This window comes from Paramacrobiotus metropolitanus, unplaced genomic scaffold (assembly GCF_019649055.1).
Source record: "Paramacrobiotus metropolitanus isolate TYO unplaced genomic scaffold, Prichtersi_v1.0 Parri_scaffold0000020, whole genome shotgun sequence".
NCBI lineage: Eukaryota > Metazoa > Tardigrada > Eutardigrada > Parachela > Macrobiotidae > Paramacrobiotus > Paramacrobiotus metropolitanus.
This window is the reverse complement of record NW_026570240.1, coordinates 129,086-153,053: the sequence shown is the minus strand read 5'-3', so window position 1 is coordinate 153,053 and position 23,968 is coordinate 129,086. Positions and strand designations below refer to the sequence as shown.

The following is a 23,968-nucleotide window of genomic DNA, read 5'->3' as shown; positions in this document are numbered from 1 at the left end:
ACAAATTAAGTACACGTTTTTCGAACTTCCCGCTTATAACGGTCAAAGCGACTCCGGACGGATACGTATAATATCTAGTGCTTCTTAGTTCTTACCTTATCACCGCGATTTTAAGGCTAATAAAGTTTGTTTTTATTTACCACCAGATTTATCTCTTGGTTTTCAAAGCTTTAAACTTTTTAAACTAATATTTATTGACAAGTAAGTAAGACCGCGATAAAACATCAGATCTGCAGTATGAACTGTGACAATGAACTTGGGCAATTCAAGTTCCTGGATTCCGTGACCTTTAGCATTGTCGAGGGCATAGCATCTGCAACCAATCTTTCGTTCCAGTGTTCGCAATCGGAATTCAGACAGGTCCCATGAATTTAGAAATTATCGTGAAACTTAAGGTGCTAACACCACACCGGGTTTTTTTTTGAAAACTTGCGATTAACTTGTACTCATACTTTATTCGTGCAAATTATACACATATAGGCTACATGATATTATATATTCGAATTGCAGATACAGGTAGCTCAAAGTCTTAATTGCTTTGGTAGCTAGAGTTCACATTAACTTCCAACAACTTCCCAGAGATTCAACTGCATGCAATTAAATTCTGACTAATCTGTGCATCTAAAGTAAATAATTAATAATTAGTTAATAATAATTAGTTAATAAACTTAGTCTTTTTATCAACCGGTGCGGTTAGCGGTGGAATTGGTAATTATTAGCTGTCCACATGGGCTGATCACCACAGGTCCACAGATAGTCCACAGCAACTTGATTAATTAATACATAATTATACATAATTATCAGCAACTTGATTATGTAATTAATTTATTCGACAATGTGGGTAGATGAGGCAGGTGTACGGCAACGCTCATTTGTTTATCACATCACTCAAAGACTTAATATTACAGCTGTACCAACTTTAACAGATACGTAAAGTCCCCACAAGAGCATTTTCGCGGTAACTGGGACCGGTGCAACAGTTAAGACAGCTTGACATAAAAACTAAGAGATCAACAGCAACTCAGAAAATTCCAAAAATATTAACGGCATTTTTTAAGTTATGCATACCGACATTCGCACCACGTGCACGGGCGGGAACTGAACATTAACGCAAAATGCGCAGTGGCGGAAACTTTGTAATCCGCCCTCTACTTAACAAAAACATGAAATAACTTTCGCACCCTTGGCCACTGTACTTCGGGAAAGTTTGACTTGTAATCCATTTTAAATCATGAGCGAAATCCGCCTTGAATCTGCGTAGTAGTCCAGCTTAGCCACTGCTTGTAAATTCTATCCATATTATCGGTAAATGCATCACCCAGTGTCTGCTGTAAGGCGAAAAGAAGACACTTTTCAATCCGAGTAAAATATTCTTCTTGAAAATTCGCCAGTTGCTTGTGCCCTTTCCCGACGGCTTGAAGGTTTGATATTAAAGCGTCAACATTATCCTACAACGAAGTTAGAATTTATGTGCGGCAGATGCTGCATGAGCAGTAAATCAATTATACAAAGCCTACCACATCCAAAATAGCTTGATCGTAAGGTGTCATGTGCTGTACAGCCAGCGTCTCAAACTGCAAAGAACTGCGCGGTCACATATGCCATTACTTCAGAGAACATCACTTAAAACTTATTCGCGATGATTTCTGAAATGCTGTTTTTCTACGCATGTTTTTCCTTTTCTGTTTTTCTTATGATTTCTTATGTTTTTTTCTTAGCAAGACCTTGGTAATTTAGTCGTATGTTCCATTTACTAAAATGGTATTACACTATAATAATTATGCATCCAGCATGCACTGTTTCCGGATAGCATTTAATCAGTATTAAATTATGTGAATCATACAAGTGAAAAGCATAAAACAAAGTACAAATAGTTAACTTGCGTTCTTACATCCTCGCTCGAACGAAGTTGATCTCCTGTTTTGTCCTTAAATTTGGGAAAGTATTGCTTAAGGTCATCGTTGTCCGCAATAAGTCTGAAAAATCACAGTGTAAGTGTTTTTATAAACGCGTTCCTGTACACTCCGTATTACCGACACATTAAGCATAAGGTAGTGACGCACAGAACAGAACTAAATGGATTAACTTTAGTCAGTAAAGTATTACAATATTTACGCTAATACAAAACAAATGTCAGCCTTAACGGAGGGCTGCGGATATGGCTAAAAGAGCGATATTAGATATTTTAACTTTGCCACTAATCCAGCTGTCAGAGTATTCGGAACCTACTTTATCATCATTTCCTTCCCCGTTGTGTCCAAATTGCGGTTCACGTTCTTCCAGCTTTTGACCAAGCTAAACTTGTCTCTGAAAATATTTCCAGGTTTTATAGTAGTACGTTTAACATAAGAAATATTGGATTCCTTTAAAAATTTATCTTTATATTTTTGGTGTTATCAGTTTGTTGCTTGATACTGACAATGGTGCATCAAATTCTTTAGCGTACGTGATAATTGTAAGTACCGATAAAATACCCAAGAAAATAGCGGTGTAAGCAACAGCGACGAAACCTCGAAAAACAAAAGTAGTGAATTACGGTTTCGAATATAATCCGTTTGATAAATGTTGCGGATTCAAAAGAATTACAAGTACATATGCATGCGTACGGTGATATTAGCTTTAGTTGTATGCATGTGCAAAGTAGCTGTGCTGAAAGGTGTTAGCAATATAGATATTACAGTACTTAATAATAACAATACAGAAGCCGCGCTGTATCGATCTCGCGAAAATGAACAACGAACGTGGAAAGCTCGTGCAATACTTTAGCGGAATGACATTCCCAACATTAAATACACAACTTGCGCGTCATATATGTTCTGCATACATTGTGTTTTATTAGCCCTAATTAAACATAAAACAGCTACAAAGATGTGGTCTTGATCGTGAAATGTTAGCTCATGATCAATGCGTAAATAGTTTTATCGCACGTCAAATCAGTCTCGTCATTAGTTCTTAAATCAAGCGTAAACGTTCCATCTTCTTTTCTGTCAAAAGTACATCACGAAGATCAAACATATAAAATATTGCTCCTAGATAGCATGTTGCTATACAGTGGTGGTAAGGGCAGATTGCACTTAGTCTTTTATGCAAAATCCACGGCAGCTGAGCCTCAATTACGTTTTTTCTTCCCTGTAAATGTGAGCTGATTTTGTCACAGAGATTGCTGTTGAGGGTCTTGGGATATACTGGCTGGCTTTTACAGTAAACCTAAGCCGCTAAGATTTACTTATGATTAATACATATCGTTACAGATTTTTAATGTGCACGTGCATGTCATACGAGTATCTACAGTACATGTACATAAATTTTCTGTGCAACATGCCTCCAGTGCCCTCAAAGACCTTCGGTGATATTGTGTCTATTCTTTAACGCATAATTTTATATGCAGTGTTAATGAAGAACTGCTTTTGTGAAGTTTTCAAAACCTGGAAGTCGTTAACGAATGCGGAATCGATGTTACGGACAACACACCCACTGCAGCTTACGGAGACCTGATCAACAATAGCGATCTGGAAAAATAGTTCGTGCTTTCTAACGATTTTGTTCACATTTTGAAGTGCGACAACTTAGCCCTTTAAGACGAAGAAAATTATTATCCAATTGCAAAGAAAATTCTGCAAAAAGCGTGGTTGCCCTTTATCCAAATGAAAACCACATGTTTCCGAGAGCGCGCCTTTTCTGCTACTACTACTACGGGTAGTAATATAATGGTTGAACTGTGCATGGCGTCGTTCCGTACACTCTATGCTTTACACAGCACTGTTTTCCGGGTACATTCAAAGCTTAAATTTATTTACCACTGCTGCTTGTACGCTGTAACACTGCTGATCTTAACCCTCACAATGCTTACTTTTATTTAAAATTATTTACCGGGCCGGAAGCGTTGTTATTCCTTTTCTCAACAGAGACCAAATTTGGTGTTGGTCAGGCTGCCATAAAGCGTGTGCAAACAACGAATCAAAATTTTTTGTGCTGTGATATGATCCACAAGTCACACCTGGTTTAAGCAATGTTTTTTCTTCAGTGGTGAACTTTACGTACGCTATTACGCAGTGATAAACCCGTGTTACAATTATTTTTAAATCAGATTTCTATAAAACAAACCTACCCATATTCGAAAGCAAGAAATTGGATAGTTGGATACACACTCAGTTTAGGAAGGCAGCCGCAAGCTTCCCCAATCGTTGAACCAACAGGATAACAGCTAATTTGCTTGTCTTATAGGCAGATTATGTTGTCGGTTAGTTTGTCGAATCACTTTTCAGGTCACCATGTAGTTATAATATCAGCGATACCAAAACTTAATTTTATGTAAATCGGAAACTCAGAAGTTGTGGGGAGAAATATTTGGTAACGATGGTATCGATCGCAATATACATTTCATTCAGGTAGATCTCCTTTAGAAGAAACATTAAGGGTCGAAAAAAATTCAACTCAGAAAATCCCCTACGTGGATGACGCTGAATTTGTCTGCCCGAATAACTAATATCGGCCGTTGGCTAGTAATTTAACTGTCTGTATCCGTAATAATACGTAAATGCTTCTCTTGTACTGATTTCGACTTGACGGTAAATGGAGCCTACAGTCGCACAGAAAATCAATAATTTAATTATCAGATAATTATATGCATGTATCAGAATACAGTTAATGATTTTCTTTTAACGGTTTTGCAAAATTATAGCTGCTGCGCGGGGAAAGATTTATGCTGCTTTAGCGAAAAGATCTGCCATATACTTAATAGAGTGGAAAAATTAAAGTTTCAATCTACCGGATCCTGTGATTTGCGTAATGTGGTTTGCCGACAGAGCGAAACCATGTAGTGACCACACATACGCAATCTGCTATAATTGTTGGTTTATTGTCCACAGTCTATAGATCCCTACATAACTGAATATGCATAATATTAATCCACCTAACTGTAAAGTGATTGTACGTAGTTTAATATAGTGAGCCCTCAGTCTAGAATAGGGCAGGCACTTTCGAACTGTAACAAACAATCATGTCTGGAAGAAGTAAGCATTACAAAATTTATAGATAAAATGACACTACGATTTTTCTTGAGCTTTTGTTTTTTCTTGCAAAAGCCTCCCGTGTACTTAATGGAACAATTCTACGTGCAGATGTGTAATTCATATGTAATTTCACTCATTTGCGATAGTAATACTAAATATAGGCTATGCCGATATCAATTTTGTACTTAAGTACATGCCTGTTTCTTCAGTACAGTAATCACCTTTTCCATAATTAAACTACTGTATTTAATATGTTGATGATATAGCTGTAGTCTGAAACCACGCTCCCTAACCTAAAGCATGTCACTACTGTACTCAGGTTGCAGTGCACAATGCGAACAGTCACGGTGATAATTTGTACCTGGCTGAAAGCGGAAACCGGGGATCAAGTGCAGGGACGGCAGCTGGAGCAGGTAACTGGCTGTTGGCGCCTCCGCCCGACTTCGAATCCTTCTTATCCTTCGATTTCGACGCAGATTTAGATGGTTTGGATCCCATGGGGCATGCTGTTCTGAGCAAACTTGTGAATCAGCGACGACAAGGGCAGTACGCGGAAAAAGATGGCAAACAACGCAGCAACGTTAACGGGTCAGGCAGCGCTAGCAGATATCGCAGATATTGCACTACCATTCCTTCCCTTCATAGGTTTCCCATAGCGAGCAAGACGGGGATATGGTTAATCACAACTTAGCGACACAGCTGATGCCACCAATAAAACATTGAGGTAATTATGGGACAGAGGGTTATAATAATTCCGGGAGGATGTGCAGAAAACAAAACATGCCCGATCATACACATAAACTGGCACAATGCGAACAACGATGCAGTATATACAATTATCTGGTCGATTATCTGGTCGTTAGCGACCGTTCCGTACCGGTAGCTAAATTAGCGTGATTACATGCAAATTGGTAAAGATTCCCAAGGATGAACAAGAGAATCAAGTAGACAGGAAAACCCTGATCTGGAGTGTTCAGTGCGCTGTGCATGCGGTATTGTCAAACGACTATGTGCGCATCACAGGATGTGATTTTGGGTATTGCATTATAGTGCGGCGCTCGGAAGAGTAGCTGATCCCCGCGACTAGAGATCCACAGCCAACAACCGCTTCAAATAGTGTTGCGTTGATGGATAGGGACGAGCAAAAGAAACTCCGTTCTAGATTCAATATACCTAGAACCGAGCTGCTAGCTGCTGTAGATGGGAAGGGAAAGGAGCTGCCTGTGCCTTGTGCTTGCTGCAGTGCGCCAGCGCCACCAGCGACATATATCCGATCGCGTTTCCCTCTCGTTTCCCCGCGCGTCCCACTGATCAATGCCGGGAGTGCAGCGGCATGGAATTATTCATAACAGCCACACAAGTACTGATGGCATGTGTGTGTGTTGGACCAGCATTCTGCTGTAAGTATGAATTGTATTCATCTGCGTAGAATGAAAAGAGTTGATACGTATTCTGCGAGGCACAATGCACTGGCCATAGATGTGCTCAGAAGTGTACGTAATAGCACACAATATGCTCCCTCCATCCACGACGTCGTCGTCGTCGAGGAAGGATACATGCCCATCCCGGCATCGATATTTCAGGCAGGGAAAAGTACTTACGCTAGAAACCTGCATGCCTACTGCCTAGTGTGTGTATACAACAGGCACAAGTCAATCCCGTTATAATGGCGTTATCGACTGTCGTCTGCCGGCGCCATCATGCAGCTACTGCGCTGCTGTACAGCTAAAGATCCATATTCGGTAGTCCTGTGCTGGACTGTTGGCTGCCGATTCCCAAACATACCACGGTACAATGTCAGACCGATAAACCGTAGACTTTTCACTTCATTGACTTCAAGTAGTTGTTTCTGCATTATGATCAAATTGGGAATACCCTTCAGGACTACAGCAGCTTATGCTGGCAGGCTGCTGTTCAATTGTAAGTATGTATTTTACCAAGGCCGTACTACCACATGTACATTACACACGTTCCGATATTTAAACGCCAACCAGTTGCCGGTTTGGTCACACTACTGCACTGACCATGTATTGCCATAATTCGACGTTCCCAACAGCCGTCTTCCGGCACAGGAAATTTAACTTGCTATGCTATTAAAGGTTGTCCTGGCGCTTCGACTTTTTTATGAGATATTCAGCAAAAATAAATTAATGGTATTATGGTGGTAATTTAGTATGGAATATGGTAGAGCAGCTAGCTGCTAGCTTCCGCCATTCCGCCCAAAGAGTACAAGTATTGCAGTACTCGTAATCTTTGGGCGGAATGGCGGAATACACCGACAACCCACCATGCAACAAAAGTGCTCAAAAGTTTCCTAATTACAGTATTACAACACAAAATCCAGACTAATACGTATACCGTTAGGAATACCGTTAGGAATATTTTTAGTTAGCTCGTTCATTTTTGTGGACAAGGTCACGAATCCATGAAAATACGTATAAGTATGAACGGACATGTTCCTGTGTTCCAAGTGGATAATTTCGATTTTTGCTTTTCTTTGTTACTTCATTGAGTATTTTGCCTTTGAAGTTTAAGAAGGTTTATTATTATGGGTTTTTTGGCTCGACAGAAACAAAAAAAACTGGAATAACATACATTATCATGTTAATTTTGGTAAACACAGCCAAATGCACTCGTAAAGGTGACTATACATTCAGGTACGTAGGGCAGTTACTTTCGAACGGACTAATCTGGCTTCGGAGCATGCATCCCGACTCTCGACGAGACGTTTGTGTCCCCTTCACTGCATATCTTCAATCTTGAATCACTCACCAGCAAATACTTTACTGTTCGTAATTAATTTTACGTAAAATTTCACGCAATTTAAAAAGTGGTTTGTGAAACCATATTATTTCTTATCCGTTTTAGTTACTCCTACCGTTCAGAAGAGGAATTGGGTCCTTCTTTTACTTTCTTCGTTGCGTTCGCTTGGTGAAGAACCCAAGACAAGTTTTTCGCGACGAAATGCAAAGTGTGTGTTTCTTAGTTTTCCAGTGTTTATAAGTTTATGGCTGCATATCTGTTCACACGCATAGTAAGACATCCAATCCGTCTTGGTTAGTGCTTGCCATCATCTGTTGTCAATGTTACTTGGTTGTGTTTTCCCTGGAGAATTTTGTTGGTGGTTACTTCTTATCTGTATTGACTATCCTGGCAGTGCAGCTGCACTGTGCGACGAAACAGTTGGTTTCTTAGGCTGGTGGTAGCAGAAGGGACGCGGCAAATGCGTGTTCATTACCAGGCCAGTTGTTTGTATCTGGTATCTGTTGGATGAGGTTGCTGTTTTTCAGCTTGTTGAACGAGGTAATGTTTACAAGATCGTACATTACTTTGTGCGTAAGTTGGAGACTGTTTGACGATGTTTTTCGTAGATGGCTGCCAGCGATCCTAATTTGTATGAGTTCGAACTGACTTTTAAATCATTGTACGATGCCAAAACTCCAGTGTCCCGTTCCAAAATCTATACGATTACGGATTTGGCCATCAAGGCTCAGAAATATTACAAGCACGTCGTCATGCATATTGAAACATTCATTCGCAAAAGGTACGTTTTTGAGATACGTTGTCGGTTGTAGTGCTTTGAAGAGTAGAGCCAAAACTGTCACTGATTGACTCCAGTTTCACAACGTTTTTAACTTTGCATTGTAGTTCACCCAAGCATAAACTTCCAGGTATGTACCGTAAAATGTTTGCCGGGAAACTGTAAATTGCTATTCAGTAGTCCGTTAATGTGAAGTTTCGCCAGCTGTTTCGTGTATACATATCTGTACATTTGCATGATAGCTTTTGAAGTATCTGCATATCGTACTATAAGCGAAAATTTAGGCTCTACCCTAATTACCTCAGTATATCTATATTAGAAACTTTATGTTTAAAATTCGCTTTGTGCATTAGGAGTGTACGTGATTGATTCGATTGTGCGTCTTTCACAACGACATTATGGAAAGGAACGAGGTACTAAAGTTGCACATTGTACTTTTTGGCCAGAGTTATTAATTTTTCTCAATTCTCGTTGCTGCAGATGTTTTCGGCAAACGCTTCGCCAAAAATCTCGAGGCAACATACGCTAATGCAGCCAAATGCGCTGACGAAGACCGACTGAAAGTGTTCCGCTGCTTCAAATTGTGGAAAGAGAACGGCTTCTTTGACGATGACATAATTGCGCCTATTGTCGCCAACATCCAGGCTGTTGAGTCATTTGAAGAAAGCGGAGCCGTTAAAACGGAGAAAAACGACGAGAATACTGAAGTGAATGTGTCGAATATTTCTTCGTCTCCGGAGAAAGAGCTGGTGGAGAAGGAGAGTCCCGTAAAGGAGAAAACGAAGGAAAGAGATGTATCGCCATCCGGTCGTTCCGGTGAGAAAGTCCGCTTTGACAAACGCCTGCTGGATTTCGATTACAGTGACGACGAAGAAGGCCAGACATCGGAGCGCGGTGGCAAGCGAACAGTGAAAAAGGAGAGCGACGATGAGGACTATTTTGTGATGGGGAAGAACGGAAAGCCCGAATTCTCTGTGGACAAAATTATGATGGGATTGCGCAAGCAGCGAGGCGGCAGTGAGGAACCTGGTGTGGCGGTGCCCGTATCGGCGGGCTTGGAAGGAAGTGGCTTGATGATGCCGAACGTTGTCTCCGTTGCAGCTTCCGTCCCTGTGTCGTTGCCACCTGAGAATGCCACGGCGCCAGTATCCAGTATACCCGAGAGTACAACGATTATCCTAAAAAGTTGTACAATTTGGATTGGCCATTTAACGAAAGGGGTGGTGGAAATGGATCTGAAAAGGGACCTTACCCGATGCGGAGAAATTAAAACTTTCGACTTAATACCGTCACGAGGATGTGCATGTAAGTACTGGCTTATCAGCCATGGTTTACTTACGGTAGCATATTTTCGGGTGCATTGGTTTTTTTTTTATTTTCGTCGATGCAACACCGTTTTGTATTGGTTAGACGTCTCATACGCAAAGCGTTCAGAAGCTGAAGCAGCCCGTGCTTCAACTCGTGATTTATGGAAATCATTTGGGGAGAAAGTGAAGGTGTCGTGGAGCCCTGGAAAGGGCATTAAGGACGGCTACAAGTCATGGGACTGGGATTCATTTACCGGAATTTGCAGAATTCCTGTTGACAAGTTGCCATTAAATGCTAAAGGGTTGGTGGAAGGTTCGGAATTGGTTGACGAGTCAGTCCCCAGTGCTTTGAAATCTCGATTCTTTCGACAAGGAAACTGCGGATGATCGAGACAAACCTGGCTGATATTTCCCTTCCGGCTGCTCCTTTACCTGTCCTTCCTTTGCCAGTTGTGTCCAGTGTATCTGGATGGCAGACTTCTGCCACAATAGGATTTGATCCAAAGATTAATCCTTGGACAGGTACTAATATGTACACTAGTGGCAATTTGAAAGTATTGGTTTGGATTTGATAAAGGTTCCAGTACACTGGGCTACGTACTGTCACGAGGAATCGTGCTACGTAGTAGCATTTTGATACTTACATCCCGTCGATTTTCGTACTTTCTTTTATTTCTTCCGCAGTTAAGGACAAAATTTCTTCGCTTGTGTACCTTGATAATTGTCGGAAATAATCCGCTGGTTTTTTCATCCTGTATTTTTATGAATCTGTGATTTTAGTGTGCCTGCAGTACTGTTGTTAAACATACTGTATTAATGGCGATTTTAATCAATATCGCGTTATTATTATAGCTTTTGCGAACCAAACCAACACACAACTTCAGGTTGGTAACGCTCTGCTGCTCCCCCCGCTTCCTACAGTGCCGGGATTGCCTCCTGGAGCAGTTGCACCAGGACCCAGACTCCCCGGAAGTGTTCCAGGCATAAACCCCCTTCTTCTGTCGTCGGGTCAGAAAGGGCCGAATCCTGGCCCTTTCACTCATAACATCAGTGTTCCTCCACCACAACCTGTGTTGGCGATTCCATCTCTGAGTAACTCAATCTCCTCTCTTGTGAATGTGCTACCCGCTGCCATCTCCGCGCTAAACGGAGCATCTCTGCCGACTTCGTGGTCAGATCCAGCTCCGCCTAAAGTCACACTGCAGAATACGAATGAACCTATGAAAATTGCCGACCAGAACGCACCAATTGCTCCCCTGGCACCGTTCCTCGGAGCCCCGCCTCCGTCTGTGATGGGGGCACCGCCTCCTGCTGGAATGTTCCCTCCGGCGCCCACGGGACCGGGATTTCAGCGGCCACCTCCTAATTTCCGACCGCCGCTGCTCGCTCCGCCGCCCGATATTGCGGCGCGATTGGCAATGATAACACGAATGGGTAATCCCAATGCGGGAAACCCAGGCAATCTCTTTGGAAAAGGGCCCAGTGATCAGAATGGCGATGATAATCAGCAGCATCATTTCAAACCGCCCTTCCGCCGCACTGACAGCTCTCCGGAGAAGCCGTGGAACAATCGACAGCAGTTTCGCCAGCCGAATAATAGCTTCAATAATAAGCGATTTGATGGGCCGCGATTTGAAAGAGATCAGCGTGGCGACAGGAATTTTTCCAATCAAGGTGGCGGACGATTCAATACATCCAGACCTTTTCATGGTCAAAGAGGCTTTAATCCAAGATGAATGCACCACCCATTGCGCATATACGTTATTGCCCAGCGTGAACTTTGCAGTTAGAATGGGTTGTAGTCAGCGTTTGTTTGTTGCGCGTTGATTACGTACAATTGCTATGAGATAATAATTTTGTTTGCACCCAAATTTGTTTTTTGCTTGTATTTATTATTCTGCTGTTGAGGATGACACCATAATTGTTACATCTTCTGTTTTCGCTCACACCAAAGGTAATTTCATTTTGTTCTCTGATCGTCGTTTTAAATAAATGCATGCAGTCCATCGCTTGTTCAATCTTTTAATTGACAATCATGTTGCAGTTCTGTATTTAAACTGTATAAACATGCGACAGTAATGGCATGAAACGCTCAAACGTATAAAAGCAACGTTCAACCTAACCGAAAAGCCAACGTTTCAATAAATAAGTAAAAAAATCAAATCATTTTACTGTTGAGCATATTAACGGAGTCACCGGAAAGAGCAGTGTTTACCAGCACGGTAAGGCACTCGATTTGGAATGCAGACATAAAAAGCCGTGTACAAATGGTCACTCCTTAGTTTCCAAATCATCGTCGGCTGCATGACGCCATTCCACAAAGCAAAAGCAAAACGTTCCCAGGGTGCCCATCACTAAGAGGATTAGCAGCTGATACTGGAGGAACAATGCCGATGAGTAATAGAATGCTCCGGCTGCGCATATCGACTACAAAACAATAATGCGGCAATTGTATCGGTACCGAATTTAATAACTGAAGTTGCGAAAAACTGAACTGCCGCACTCACTTGGACAAATTTAAATAACGCAAATGCACTGGCGCTGTCGGCCCGAAATACGCTGCCCAGCAAGGAATATACTTGGGTATTGAAAGACGCGTCTCCTGAAAGCATAAACCAACAAAATTTATGTAGTGTAAAATATATGTAGTGTATAACAAAATTTATGTAGTGTAAAAAGAATAAGATTAAATCCACAAGGTGTGCACTGGGCAGGTACTGGAAGAATATCTGTTACTCGGTAAACTGTCATCTGTTATTCGGTAATTATTTACCTAATCCCAGCAGGAAACAGCAAAACACGCCAAGATAAATGCTGAAAAACAGGAGCGTTGACAAAGCACACCACTTTTCATAACAAGAGAAATACATAACACGTGAGACATACTTCGGCTGGATAAACGCTGCGAACTGTGAATCCCGCAGCGGTGCGTCAAAAGGAATGTTGAGGAAAATCAAGAAAAATGTAATGATATGGACCATAAAACCGAACAGAACGATAGGATCCCGACCATGGCGAATCGTTTTCTTTCCGAGAATACCAAAAAGCAAACCACCTGCAGTCAGGTCCGTAATCAAAGCACATATTCTCTGCAAACTGGAACACTTTCCGATGCTCGTATACCCGTTATCTGGCCCACACCAATAAAAACACCGGACAATCCAACAATACTCTTGCGTATGTCCCCGAACTGCTTAGTGTATCTAAACATAAAGTAATTTTTTAGCTTTAAATCAGTGTGCCCGAGCTAGCATTTTCTGTAAGTGGATGGCTCCAGCCTATTACAGAGAATATTTTCGAAAAGTAAATATCAAACAGAAAGTTAAAATCAAAGAAAAAGAAAGGAATATTAGCTTTCGTGGTCACAGCTTACCCTAACGACGTGCCATAAACACCCGAATAAAACGTCTGCTCAAAACCTGCAAAACAATTGATGTTACGCAACATGAGCTGATCTTCCTTCATGTAAAAGCGCTTTTAAATTGTTCAACAAGATAAAATCTGTGGAATAAAACACAGCTAATTAAGCAATTTATCATTATTTTCCAATAAACTATGTGTTAAAGCGTTCATAGACCTGTATATGCAAAGGTGATGGACAACAACAGCATGTCTCGTCCTTTCAACATTCGGAATGCGGCAGCTGTGATAAGATAGTACACAACGATAATTAAATAACTAATCGGTCAGATAACGGTTCTCGTGGAAATTTTCCGAATACCTATTGCGGTCAACGGATTCCTCGAACGCCTGCAACATACAGGGCCAGATTATTGTAAGCAAATCACCCACATTTTATTGTAGGTAAGTAATAATATTATTCATTGGAGCAATAACATACCGCGGCTCAGCAACAACCTCATCCGAGGTAACAACCACAGCTTTGACCGGATGTCGGAATGCGAACATAACTAAAAGGCCCACAGCCGACAATATCAGAAGCACAATATAAACCACAAATCGGCTATGATCTTCGATCGTGGCCGCTCCACCCAAATAAAAGAAAAAGAAGAGATTTCCCCAAACAAAACTGCAAAACACAGCATATATGACCACAAAAATATCGTATTATTTTAAGGATGAGTGAGAGACATACCTTGACTGAAATAGCGCCCAAAATAATCCCGAATTTCTGAAGAAAGTTTTCTTCAATTATAACACGGTTAAGCAGAGATCATCGCACACAGAAAAAAGTATGAAAATATTACCTGGCCATGGTGGTCTTGTCGGAATTTATAGTTAAGAAAACGCCTTGTGCTGTCCACAACACAGCCGCTCCGATGCCCACAAGAACCGATCCAGCATATAAAGTCCCGTAAAAAGGATGCAGAAAAACAGCAATAAACAGGGTATAGCAAGCTGTAAAAACAGAAGTCTAATTTTCGGATACAATAACTTAAAAGGAAAAATGACAATCCATTTTTACCTCCTCCTGCAACCATCCCCCATTTTGGCCCAATCAGGGATACCTTTTCGACAGAAATATGATGTAAACTAATTATAAAATCAGCATTTCTAACACATGGATGGCCATTTCACACAAATATCTTACAATAAACGGAGAGAACCAGTTCGCAATTCCGAACGCAGCTAAAATACAGCAGTTAAACTGCAACCCTTGTTCTTATAAATCATCCACAATACCGTGTAGAAATTTCTCAACTCACCGTATAAAACACCCAGGCTGTTGTAACCCAAAGTCGAGGCATCTGGTCCGAAGAAACTTTGCAGAACAATGGTCTATTCAAATAAGTACTGTTAATTTAGTAAACAAAGTTGCAAAAAATCCGAAAGTAACGTGCTAAGATGTTTATAAACTGCTTATTCATCTTTTTGACGGTAGCTCTCTCAATTAAATCGTGAGCAAACCACTTCAAACTAGAACCGCAAATTCACAACCAAAAGTACGTAATACGTACTCCTATGCTATGTAGTTGCAAACCTGAATCAATCCGCATGTTTGAAATGCGCTGAATAAGGCCATAAATGAAAAGCCCAGCAACAAAATATTCTGGAATTTCGCATCGCGCCACCATGTAATCACGGGTTGTGCCACAACGATTTCCGGGTCATCATTTCTCACAACGGTAACTGTACGGGATGACGGCGGAGTGACGAGGGGATCGTGGACGGAAGGAGAATCAGACATTTTCAGTGGGATTAGGCTGACAACTTCCGCAGGATTTTTGGTCTTCTATAAACAGAGAAAAACAAACAGTTCGCGCTGTGAACAACATTAGCTAACTGGAATATGCTGGTCATTGCCAGATAAGATTCTAAAATAATGTTACGAAAGAGGCACCTTAATTTCAGAATCGCTCGGAAAACGGTATATGCGAGATTTGTTTTCTGAGACACGCATCCTCGTGTGGAGAATATTTTACTAAATTACAACTCAAACTACAATTTGACAATTACACGGTAACTCGTCGACTACAAAGAGTCAATGCATTGTTGACGTTTTCAAATGCCAATGTACCACGAATCTCGGCTTACGGTATATAGTGGACTGTGGTATGATGTGGATCTGAGAAACCCAGTCAGCAGAGCAGCCTGGTCATTTACGCAGGAGAAACAATGGCGTGGAAGTCCAGCGAATCAGATTCGGGCTAGAAGTTCAAGGGTATTATCAGTGATCTTTCCTCAAACCACGGCCCCCAGGCAAAACTCATCTCCGGTCATGACTTCTAGATCCAAACAGAAGATATATATTTGTGCAGGTTGAAACTTATGAATGACCGATAGGATTATGACGGTAGCACCGCACTTATTAAACATAGAAGTAGTACTGTGCAGTTTGCAAGTGTGCAGTGACTTTGTACGATGACGTTTACGGTTGGTCCAGCCCTTCATAACGCCCCTTATACAATTTTGTTTTGATGAGCCATTAAGGCTTCCAAAAGGCTTAATCCCCGCAGAAATTCTCGATATTAAATTATTACAATCATAATATACTTACATTACCTAAATAAGTACTGTACAAAAGGAGGTGTTATATAGAAGTCTGTGTCTTCTGCAAGTGTGCGGATCGGTGGTTGCACTTTGCAGTTGTTTTTTTTACTGCTGTATAATAAAGCCATTATAAAGGGCACCGCCGACAACACTATAATACTACTGATTGTGAGCACTGCACATGCATTGCAGCTGCGAGAGTACGCGTCCAACTTTTCATGTGTGGTGTGCATGGGTACTTGTCCACAGCCGGTGCTTTTTAAAACAGGAAGAGTCTTCGAAAGTAAGTACTGTATCTGATGGTGAGTATAATGTGGTCCTCGTACTGCGATCAGCGTAGGGTCGGATTTCGAACTGGACGGAGCAAGACTTGTCTTCCAGTTTGTTTTGTTCTATGCTAACGCCGTACCCCACCCCTTTGTTTTCTTCTGCTAGAGGCGTATAAACAATAAACATTTACAAGATTTATTCTTTTATTGCCTAAAGTTGTACAATTCGTGGTCCTGGTGTTTTATGTTCACACTTTGTTTATCATGAATGAGACTACAGATAGAATACGGAAGACCCGGAGCGCGCACGACTATATTATCGCGCCCGAACAAATACCATTGTTTCCCATACATATAGATCGCAATTCGCAGATATTTGAAATTTCATAATTATTTATTATTCATTTTCGAGCGACAAACGCTTAATGGCCGAAAACAGTATTATGGACAAAACATACACTGCACGTGTAAGTATATGTGTGCGTAAGATTTTTTTTACTTATTCTAAAGGTCATAGCGCCGTCAATATTATATGGCAAATTGTGAGTAGTTATAGTATAGAACAGTGTTTCAAGGTAAATAGCGCATGCAATTGTTTAGCTTCTTTCGTGTGCCCAACTGAAAGAATAAATGCGAAAATTATTGCCATTATCAAAATTAACAACTTGTCAGTCTCCTGCCAGTTTGTATCTGCTTAAATGCACTTCAATCTAGAATTTAAGAGCAATTATACCCGAAAACCAAAAAAGTTTCTCTGATAAAATTGTGTCCACAAACTTGTCACATCTGCAGCACGACACGGAGCCAACTCAAGCACAAGTTAAATGTCATGCAACAACAACAACAAATGAATTAAATAAACCCAAACACCATTGTAGCCTCCTGCCGCACATTCACATTTGTTTCCGTGCACTGTCAGTAAATGTACAAACAAGTCGCACTTCCTCGCAGTAAGTGAATTATTTGCTTCAGGATTAACGACTCCTGTTTTCCGCACTGTCTCGCGCCAATATGGTCGACGTCAACGTATATGTGCAATCCGGATGATCAGTGTGATGGAATTAAAGAATCTGGATACATAATGATAGCTATCGCACCAAAACACCCCAGCTAATTATAAACGAATCCGGCAAGGCGACTCCGGTACAATCCATTCCATTCCCACCGCGACTAAACCCCCAACTCAATTAAACTATGGTACTGTTGTACGTTCCGCTTCAGAATCTCCGACACCGGTCCGAGTAATCGTTCAAATCTGGGCCGATCCAATTTAACGCACTTGAGGATGCCGTCGGCGCGGACAGTGGCCGCGCGCGGTTTATCGTACAGCAGAGCAATCTCGCCGAAATAGTCGGCCGGACCCAGTTTGCCCACGACCACCTCTTCGTTCTCTTTACCCTCGGGATGCTGCAGAACTACGGCATTTCCTTCGATAATGATAAAAAAATCATCGCCTAAAATGGAAGAAAACGTCCAGTTAGAATTAATCACCAGCACGCGCGCCAACCGCCCACTTGCAGTCAATTAGCGCAATTCATCTGTACCGGCTGCGGAGAGCGCATTACACATATTGATCGCATACTAGAGACGGATAGATACTGTAACGAACCTTTTTGGCCTTGGCGGATTACGATGTCACCATCGTTATATTTTGGCAAGACTTCCAAGGCGTCGGCTACAGTCAGAAGTTCCCTGAAAACACCGCAAGACGGTTGGAATGGTGAGCGACTGCGTAATCGCGGCAACAGGCAACGGACATGTTATGCGTCGAGCTGGATATTTAACGCGATGGATGCGCTGAGTGACTACGCATATGTATACGTCCTATACAGATTACAGAGCCTACGGTTGCACTCACCACTTATCCAAATTTTTTAGGATCGGAACCCGACTCAGAAAGTCCTCATACATCTTGCGTTTCCGCATCGTGTTACCCATGAGAATCTTTCGGTATGTATCGCGATCCAAGCCGAACAGACGGACATGTTCTGAGCGAGCCACAATACTGGCAGCCCGGGGAGTTCCATAAATCAGGGCAAGTTCGCCTGCGTGGATTTTGCGTGTTCAACAAAGGAAAATAATGCAAAGGGACACACACTCACCAAAACTTCCTCCTTCTCCAATGGTATTTACAAGTTTCCCATTCACTGTAAAAAAGAGCAATTTAAAGTTGCGTGCGCACAAAATTGCTGACCAGGATAACGAAATTTCGCAGTTCATGAAAGGAAATAAATATTGTCCATACGAAATTTATCCGGAATCAAACTGCAGCATTAGTAAATATTTCTGTTGTATTAAAGATACTTTTGCAGCATTAGCATTCAATCCAGTATTCTATACAATTCTGACATGTCTAGGTCTACTCTGTATCTACCATCTATTACAGGATATCATAATCCTATACAAATGAGAACTTGAAATCCTTATTTATTATCGCTGGTAGAAGCTTGCAATCCGAAATTATGGTAATTTTTTGACTTTGTTAAAACGGTAACTGTGGTTTGTGAGTTCAGATTTTGTTTGTCTTGCACTTTGTAGACGTAACCACAAAAGGTACTCGCGATCGCAAGTATTAAAAATTTATCTTTACGCGCTACTCTGATAAAAGACCGTCCGGCCGTTATCTCGTCTATATATCTAGCCAAATGCGGCTAGTTACGCGTTATCGCCAACTATGTGTAACCGATACGATTATGGTTTCGTTTATAGTATTTTTCGATCGATAATCGCAGCAGTAGAGGTTTTCGAAGTTTTCTCGAACGCAAAGTTACTTTTTCAACTCTTTTCAATCCATTTCGCTAACAGATACATTGTACTATGTGTGCATGTTACCTTACACACAACGCGATCCTACACCGAAATTAAAAGAATAATGCCGGTATGTAATTTGAAATTTTCAGCAAGAATCTGAACATTAATTACTCTTGGATGATCGGTAAAAATCGTTCACCTCATAATTACATCATTGATCTTAAACCGATGTTAGACAAATTTTTATTACGACAAAAGAGAAACGAAAATGGCAATACAGATTGCAAAGGGGATTCGTGCTTAACTGAACGGGATGGCACAGATTCTGGGGCTTTGGACAATGCGTACGTACGGGGCCATACTGTTTTGGTCTTGAAAAGTATACGTGGCGCGGCTGTTAAATTATCATCTGCATTACAGCTCCGTGCAGAGAAAAGCGTTCAATGCCACATAAAACGAAAACCGGCAAAATGAAAGCACAGTCACATTCAGCTCCTGCGTTCTGAACCATGGAATTGTGTGCCAAGCAACATGCAATAGACTCAATGTCCTCAAAGCAACATCTCATGAATGAAGCAAAAAAAGTCCAGAAACTTCCGTTCGTTTAAGATCTTACAGTTGATTAATTTGTTTAGTATGGATGCAACATTATTTTCCCACGGTACAGGTATACAGATCGTGGTACTATAAGTGGTACTAATCGTAAACACCTGCAAGCGCAACTACTTGTAAGATACTAAGCTCTTTTTGTAAATTTAGAGTACTTTACACTTTACAGTTCAGTCTCATTTTTGGATATATAAGGAGACAGAAATATCAGATTTGGTTTTCTAAAGCTGCCCGAGGAACAGTGACGGTGATCAAGTGGCACATAAATCAGAATTGCGCATTCCGTCAGAATAAATGTGATTATGTATTATGTATGTACGTTAAGTTTAGGCTGTCACTCTAAAATGGAAACAATCACAGAATGCATAGTGCTAGTTGAGCCAAATGGATAATAAACTAGCTGTAAGTATGTTTAACCCCTGCAAAGCATAATCAAACCTGCACTGGCAACAAATTAATGAACCTGGCAGTTGACCAAAAATAAACCCGGCCAATTGCGGGTTAATCAGAAGCGCGCGTGCGAAAACGCCCTTAAACATACCTATGATATCCACTTCTCCGGATTCAATCACATAAAAATTGTCCCCTTCATCTCCCTGCTTGATAATCATATCACCCTGATTATACTGCACCGGAAACATCGCATCAAAAATATCCCTGTTGGAAACATAGATGTACACGAAAGATAAACATATCTTGCACAAGAGACCGGAAACAGCGATCGTGCGAGACAAACGCCACTGAATAGCGCTGGGCCGGTTCGGCTCGGCGAATACAAACGCCGAGATACATACATCCAACAGCCCAAAAGGGATTTCTTTTATTCCCAATGTTAAATCCCGTGTATTATCATTTTCAGCACACTGCAGGTTTTCGAGAAGTATGTGTAACTGCGAGAATGAGGTTGTTTACCTTCGTTCATCTTCTTCCAGATGTATGAATAAAAAGTTTTTGGATGCGGCTTTGGTTAAGCGTCCCATCGTATGAGCATCTTTCGGGATAACCTTTTTAACGTAGTTTTGAGCTTCGTTATCGTTAATTGGCTCGGCACTGATTGCTTGTCTGTGGAAAATGGAGAAAGCAGACCAGAATTAAAATTCCACATTGATAGTCAGTGGCATTAATCTTATCAAAACCGGAGCTGCGCTTGCCTTCTCGGCCGTGCCGCAATCGCGGAGCCCATCTGATCGTCTTCTTCCTCCTGCACTTCATCATTAGGTCCAGCGCTGGTATCCTCCGCTGACATGCTGCCGATTGGTTTTTCTCGTGAGGAGAGATGCTCAACACTGTAGCTTCGCAAAAATTCCGATAAAAAGAGACAAGGATTATCCGGCTTCTTCTTGCACAGCTGCACTATGCAGTCCTGCAATATATAAGGACAAACGTGCTGCTACGATATTTACCGCATGCGAAAAGTCACATAAATTGGTGAAGGCAGAAAAGGGACAGCATTAGCTGCACGCTGCGGTAAAAATGGAAAACAACATCGCACTAGCAAACTGAGCAATAATACAGCAAGTTTATGTAGTGTGTTGCGCCCATAGCTAGGTTAAAGTTTCTCATCAGTGTGTACGAGTATTTCATCGCCGACAACTCTAGAACTTAATGGTCGTCAAGTTAAATTTGCTACGCGTAGATGCTATTCTTAAAGCTCGGATTTTCAACAAGCAACCGATTGAATGTTGTAATTGTGCAATGTACACGCATACATATCTGCCAAAACCGGCTGCAAGTGCTGGTAAGGGCTGCCGGTCGCATATGTACGCGGCGGGGCGGTTCAACTGCGCGTATCAATAAGCTCTTATAACGTCATATTCGAGTTTTCCTTGCCGTCCAATCTCCGACACCGGCGCAATATTTGCAAACTTATTAAATTGCATGCAGCCTGCAGGACAATAATAACTATCTTGATAACAAAACAGAGTCCTGTCACACTGAATTAAAACTTACCGTTAAAAGCGTATATATAGCCCATTAAGCACTTCGAGCTTTCGGAACATTCAACACTGCACGATCGGGGCCGGTAAGATAGGTTTTCCTCGGTATTTTAGCGCTCTGGCTTTTGTAATATTTGAAAATTCTTATGCTACATTAAGGCGACAACAGATCGTCTGCACCTCGGGAGATATGTATTACCGTACGTACTGTACATTGTAAAACGGTACGGGTACAATACAGTCTATTCTCCACAATACAATAGGATACTGTACTTCTTGAAAACTTTCAAAACTCGTACTTAACGCTGTGCTATGGATATACTTTTCAGTCACCGCCGCATTCTGCTACACTTGAAAAATTTACCACAGTGTTAATTAAATTGCATGGGAAGAATTGCGATATTAAAAATCTTAATATTTGATTTGGTATTTTAATTGTTGGATGCGGTATCGTTCTTAATCGTTGTTGCTTGCCGAACTAATATCGTACTAATAACCTGCGGTTCATAATTTTTAATCAAAATTAGAAAGCAAATTTAATTTTTTAAAGACAGGCAGCTGATAATCCTCTAATTGCAAGAGGGCAGGCAATTAAGGGCAGAAACTATTCCCGCTTAGCTATCTCAAGTACAAAACACGCGTCCTCGTTAACTATCTGATACTAATTTGCAGTTACCTTTAAAATCTGCTGTATATGGTTCTGATGGATGTAGGTACGATAAATCTCTGTTTGTGCCATTTCTGATGTGATAGCTGCTGAAATGGGAGTGATAGATTCAGCGAAACCACGGCTTTCTGGACTGGAGGAGAAGGATATCCTGCAAGGAAACCCATCGTAGTCTATGCCACTGATGTGTAACATAATGTAATAATGTACGCACGATCGCGCAAAGCTTGCATTATTTTGTTGCTAATGTATTTGCGACGTATCTCATGTAAATATACAAATATAAACCACTGTCTGTGTGGTATTTAAACTTGAAACACCGGTAGCATTATGCTTAGCTAACTTCAAAATAATTAATAAATCTAGCACATGTTCTCAAACAATGCAGAATAAAATACGGGACTGAGCGTGCACAAGTTTCAAACAGCAAAAATATCGATATACCTGAATTGTATAGAATTATACTGCTTAGCATGCACAGCGGAGAGTAGCCAAGGATTCCGTGTTTTGGATAACTCACATAATTTTTTCGTTAGTCGTCAGCTTTGCTACAACCTAACGGTAAGTAGTTTAGAAAGGCTTACCTGCAGCGGTGATGTCGTGCGTAACTTTCACGGTATAATATGGACTACTTTGCTTTTGTTGATCCGTGACACAAGTTCAAAATAAGTTATGAATTTAACCCAAACCTTAAAAAGGGTCGTACGGAAAGAAATATGTGCTCTGTTATATAATTTCTATATAGCCGACAAGTGCTCCAAAATATGTTGTGTCAACTGAAAGTGGGTAATCACCGGTCGATAAACTAGCACCCTAACTTGAACATGTACATGTTCCTGGATTTCGGGATCGCCGTTTACGTATCGTACATATTTGTAGCTTACATGGTTGTCTCCGATCCATCTTCCCTTTTTTGGGACATGTATAATATATCGATATATATCTTTGCTCTCCTCAGTCCCATGCAGTTAGCCAGCACAGAAGTATATAATTCGAGTACTACTGACAGTGAGCACTGAGCGCAGCATCTCAGTGATGTTTATGCGATTACACAAACATCAGAACATAGTAATAACTATCAGAAGATTCAGACGACCAGTAACAACAATAACAACTTGTTGGCGATGGTACTCGTACACTGCTGAACTTTATTAACAGCAAAGGTTAGCCCTGATAGAAGTACATTTGCAGGAATTAACTTTAGTTGCCATTTCTCGTTTTCTAACTGGTTCGGATTATAACTAGCCCATAAGTAAATCTGTAAATGTACCGAAATGCTTATTTATTTTTTGTCAAAGGGTGCAAACTCATTTAAATATCACACTTTACAAACGCTTTACAAAAATCCTAATCCGTTTTACAAATTATGAGATGTAACCATATATGTATATCCATAGAGTTATGCATAGCAGGCATGCACTGCTGAAGCTGTAAATTTAATGACCAATAATACAATTATTTTGTGTAATTTAAGCAGAGGAAGGATTTTTGTTAGTCGATACGTACGGTTGCTTGCAACTGTAAAGGTCAACATGATTAAGGATAGAGTTGGGAGTTGAGAGGTATTCCTGTGGAGTGTAGGTTTTTGGATGGGGTTTTGGACTGAAGCCCATTTGAAACCTAACCAACAACGGTATACGGTAACTGTTTGAAACCAGTGGAAGCTCGTTAACAAACGTTTCGAAACCTAAGGAAGCTTTCTTGACCATGCAGAATGCATGTCAAGCTCACCTTCAAGAGCACTGGCGCTACGGTACAGAATTTCTTCTCGGTGCTTCTGAGTTTTAGTACGTACCAGCCACTAATAGCAAATCCGTATTCAATTTCAAATAAGCTCAGTATTTTTAGGCAGAGTTTTCTTCTTCTTTAACCATTAATACTTAAATACAATACTTCGTGGTTCGTATTACGGAAGCAGCAATA

At 41.0% G+C, this 23,968-nt stretch overlaps 4 protein-coding genes across 7 annotated transcripts; 1 reads left to right on the top strand and 3 right to left on the bottom strand.

Annotated features, from left to right (window-relative positions):
* Positions 1-862: 862 nt before the first annotated feature.
* On the bottom strand, positions 863-6,596 carry LOC129586119 (globin-3-like). Its single transcript, XM_055479127.1, has 5 exons — positions 5,374-6,596; positions 2,230-2,307; positions 1,892-1,976; positions 1,518-1,574; positions 863-1,448 (listed from the first exon to the last, which is right to left on the bottom strand). The coding sequence occupies exons 1-5, from the start codon at positions 5,508-5,510 to the stop codon at positions 1,230-1,232; spliced, it is 576 nt and encodes a 191-aa protein (XP_055335102.1). The 5' UTR covers positions 5,511-6,596; the 3' UTR covers positions 863-1,229.
* LOC129586118 (SR-related and CTD-associated factor 4-like) lies at positions 6,184-11,938 on the top strand. Its single transcript, XM_055479126.1, has 8 exons — positions 6,184-6,412; positions 7,881-8,315; positions 8,384-8,556; positions 8,661-8,683; positions 8,907-8,966; positions 9,034-9,858; positions 9,964-10,382; positions 10,713-11,938. The coding sequence occupies exons 2-7, from the start codon at positions 8,283-8,285 to the stop codon at positions 10,245-10,247; spliced, it is 1,398 nt and encodes a 465-aa protein (XP_055335101.1). The 5' UTR covers positions 6,184-6,412; positions 7,881-8,282; the 3' UTR covers positions 10,248-10,382; positions 10,713-11,938.
* Positions 11,870-15,631, bottom strand: LOC129586117 (UNC93-like protein MFSD11). 2 transcript variants are annotated; one of them, XM_055479125.1, is made up of 16 exons: positions 15,357-15,631; positions 14,803-15,054; positions 14,528-14,600; positions 14,413-14,450; positions 14,287-14,329; positions 14,069-14,219; positions 13,957-13,992; positions 13,702-13,890; positions 13,582-13,610; positions 13,438-13,503; positions 13,234-13,279; positions 12,984-13,063; positions 12,747-12,915; positions 12,634-12,674; positions 12,368-12,462; positions 11,870-12,287 (listed from the first exon to the last, which is right to left on the bottom strand). In XM_055479125.1, exons 2-16 carry the CDS (start codon positions 15,007-15,009, stop codon positions 12,132-12,134), a joined length of 1,419 nt encoding a protein of 472 aa, XP_055335100.1. In that variant the 5' UTR covers positions 15,010-15,054; positions 15,357-15,631; the 3' UTR covers positions 11,870-12,131. The 2 variants fall into 2 exon arrangements, with proteins under 2 accessions (XP_055335100.1, XP_055335099.1); XM_055479124.1 differs by lacking the exon at positions 15,357-15,631 and adding an exon at positions 15,163-15,350.
* A 1,161-nt stretch (positions 15,632-16,792) lies between these two features.
* Positions 16,793-23,665, bottom strand: LOC129586170 (cAMP-dependent protein kinase regulatory subunit-like). Of its 3 annotated transcripts, none has more exons than XM_055479220.1 (9): positions 23,552-23,665; positions 22,055-22,196; positions 20,593-20,804; positions 20,354-20,503; positions 19,983-20,098; positions 18,184-18,228; positions 17,940-18,126; positions 17,691-17,773; positions 16,793-17,535 (listed from the first exon to the last, which is right to left on the bottom strand). In XM_055479220.1, the coding sequence occupies exons 1-9, from the start codon at positions 23,656-23,658 to the stop codon at positions 17,252-17,254; spliced, it is 1,326 nt and encodes a 441-aa protein (XP_055335195.1). In that variant the 5' UTR covers positions 23,659-23,665; the 3' UTR covers positions 16,793-17,251. The 3 variants fall into 3 exon arrangements, with proteins under 3 accessions (XP_055335195.1, XP_055335196.1, XP_055335197.1); XM_055479221.1 differs by lacking the exon at positions 23,552-23,665 and adding an exon at positions 22,930-22,982; XM_055479222.1 differs by lacking the exon at positions 23,552-23,665 and adding an exon at positions 22,630-22,779.
* Between the last annotated feature and the right edge of the window lie 303 nt (positions 23,666-23,968).

Excerpts from the sequence above, each read along its gene's own strand:
- LOC129586119 (XM_055479127.1), bottom strand. The coding sequence starts at position 5,510 with ATGGGATCCAAACCATCTAAATCTGCGTCGAAATCGAAGGATAAGAAG. Across the intron at positions 1,977-2,229 it reads GGGAAGGAAATGATGATAAA|ACTTATTGCGGACAACGATG; the intron begins GTAGGTTCCGAA and ends GTGATTTTTCAG. Across the intron at positions 1,575-1,891 it reads AACTTCGTTCGAGCGAGGAT|TTTGAGACGCTGGCTGTACA; the intron begins GTAAGAACGCAA and ends AGTTCTTTGCAG.
- LOC129586170 (XM_055479220.1), bottom strand. The coding sequence starts at position 23,658 with ATGGGCTTCAGTCCAAAACCCCATCCAAAAACCTACACTCCACAGGAA. Across the intron at positions 22,197-23,551 it reads CTTTACAGTTGCAAGCAACC|GATATCCTTCTCCTCCAGTC; the intron begins GTACGTATCGAC and ends GTTTCCTTGCAG. Across the intron at positions 17,774-17,939 it reads CTAAAAAATTTGGATAAGTG|GGAACTTCTGACTGTAGCCG; the intron begins GTGAGTGCAACC and ends CGGTGTTTTCAG.
- LOC129586117 (XM_055479124.1), bottom strand. The coding sequence starts at position 15,222 with ATGCGTGTCTCAGAAAACAAATCTCGCATATACCGTTTTCCGAGCGAT. Across the intron at positions 14,451-14,527 it reads CAGCCTGGGTGTTTTATACG|CTGCGTTCGGAATTGCGAAC; the intron begins GTGAGTTGAGAA and ends GCTGTATTTTAG. Across the intron at positions 13,611-13,701 it reads GAGGTTGTTGCTGAGCCGCG|GCGTTCGAGGAATCCGTTGA; the intron begins GTATGTTATTGC and ends TGTATGTTGCAG.
- LOC129586118 (XM_055479126.1), top strand. The coding sequence starts at position 8,283 with ATGAGGTTGCTGTTTTTCAGCTTGTTGAACGAG. Across the intron at positions 8,967-9,033 it reads ACATTATGGAAAGGAACGAG|ATGTTTTCGGCAAACGCTTC; the intron begins GTACTAAAGTTG and ends TCGTTGCTGCAG. Across the intron at positions 9,859-9,963 it reads ACCGTCACGAGGATGTGCAT|ACGTCTCATACGCAAAGCGT; the intron begins GTAAGTACTGGC and ends TGTATTGGTTAG.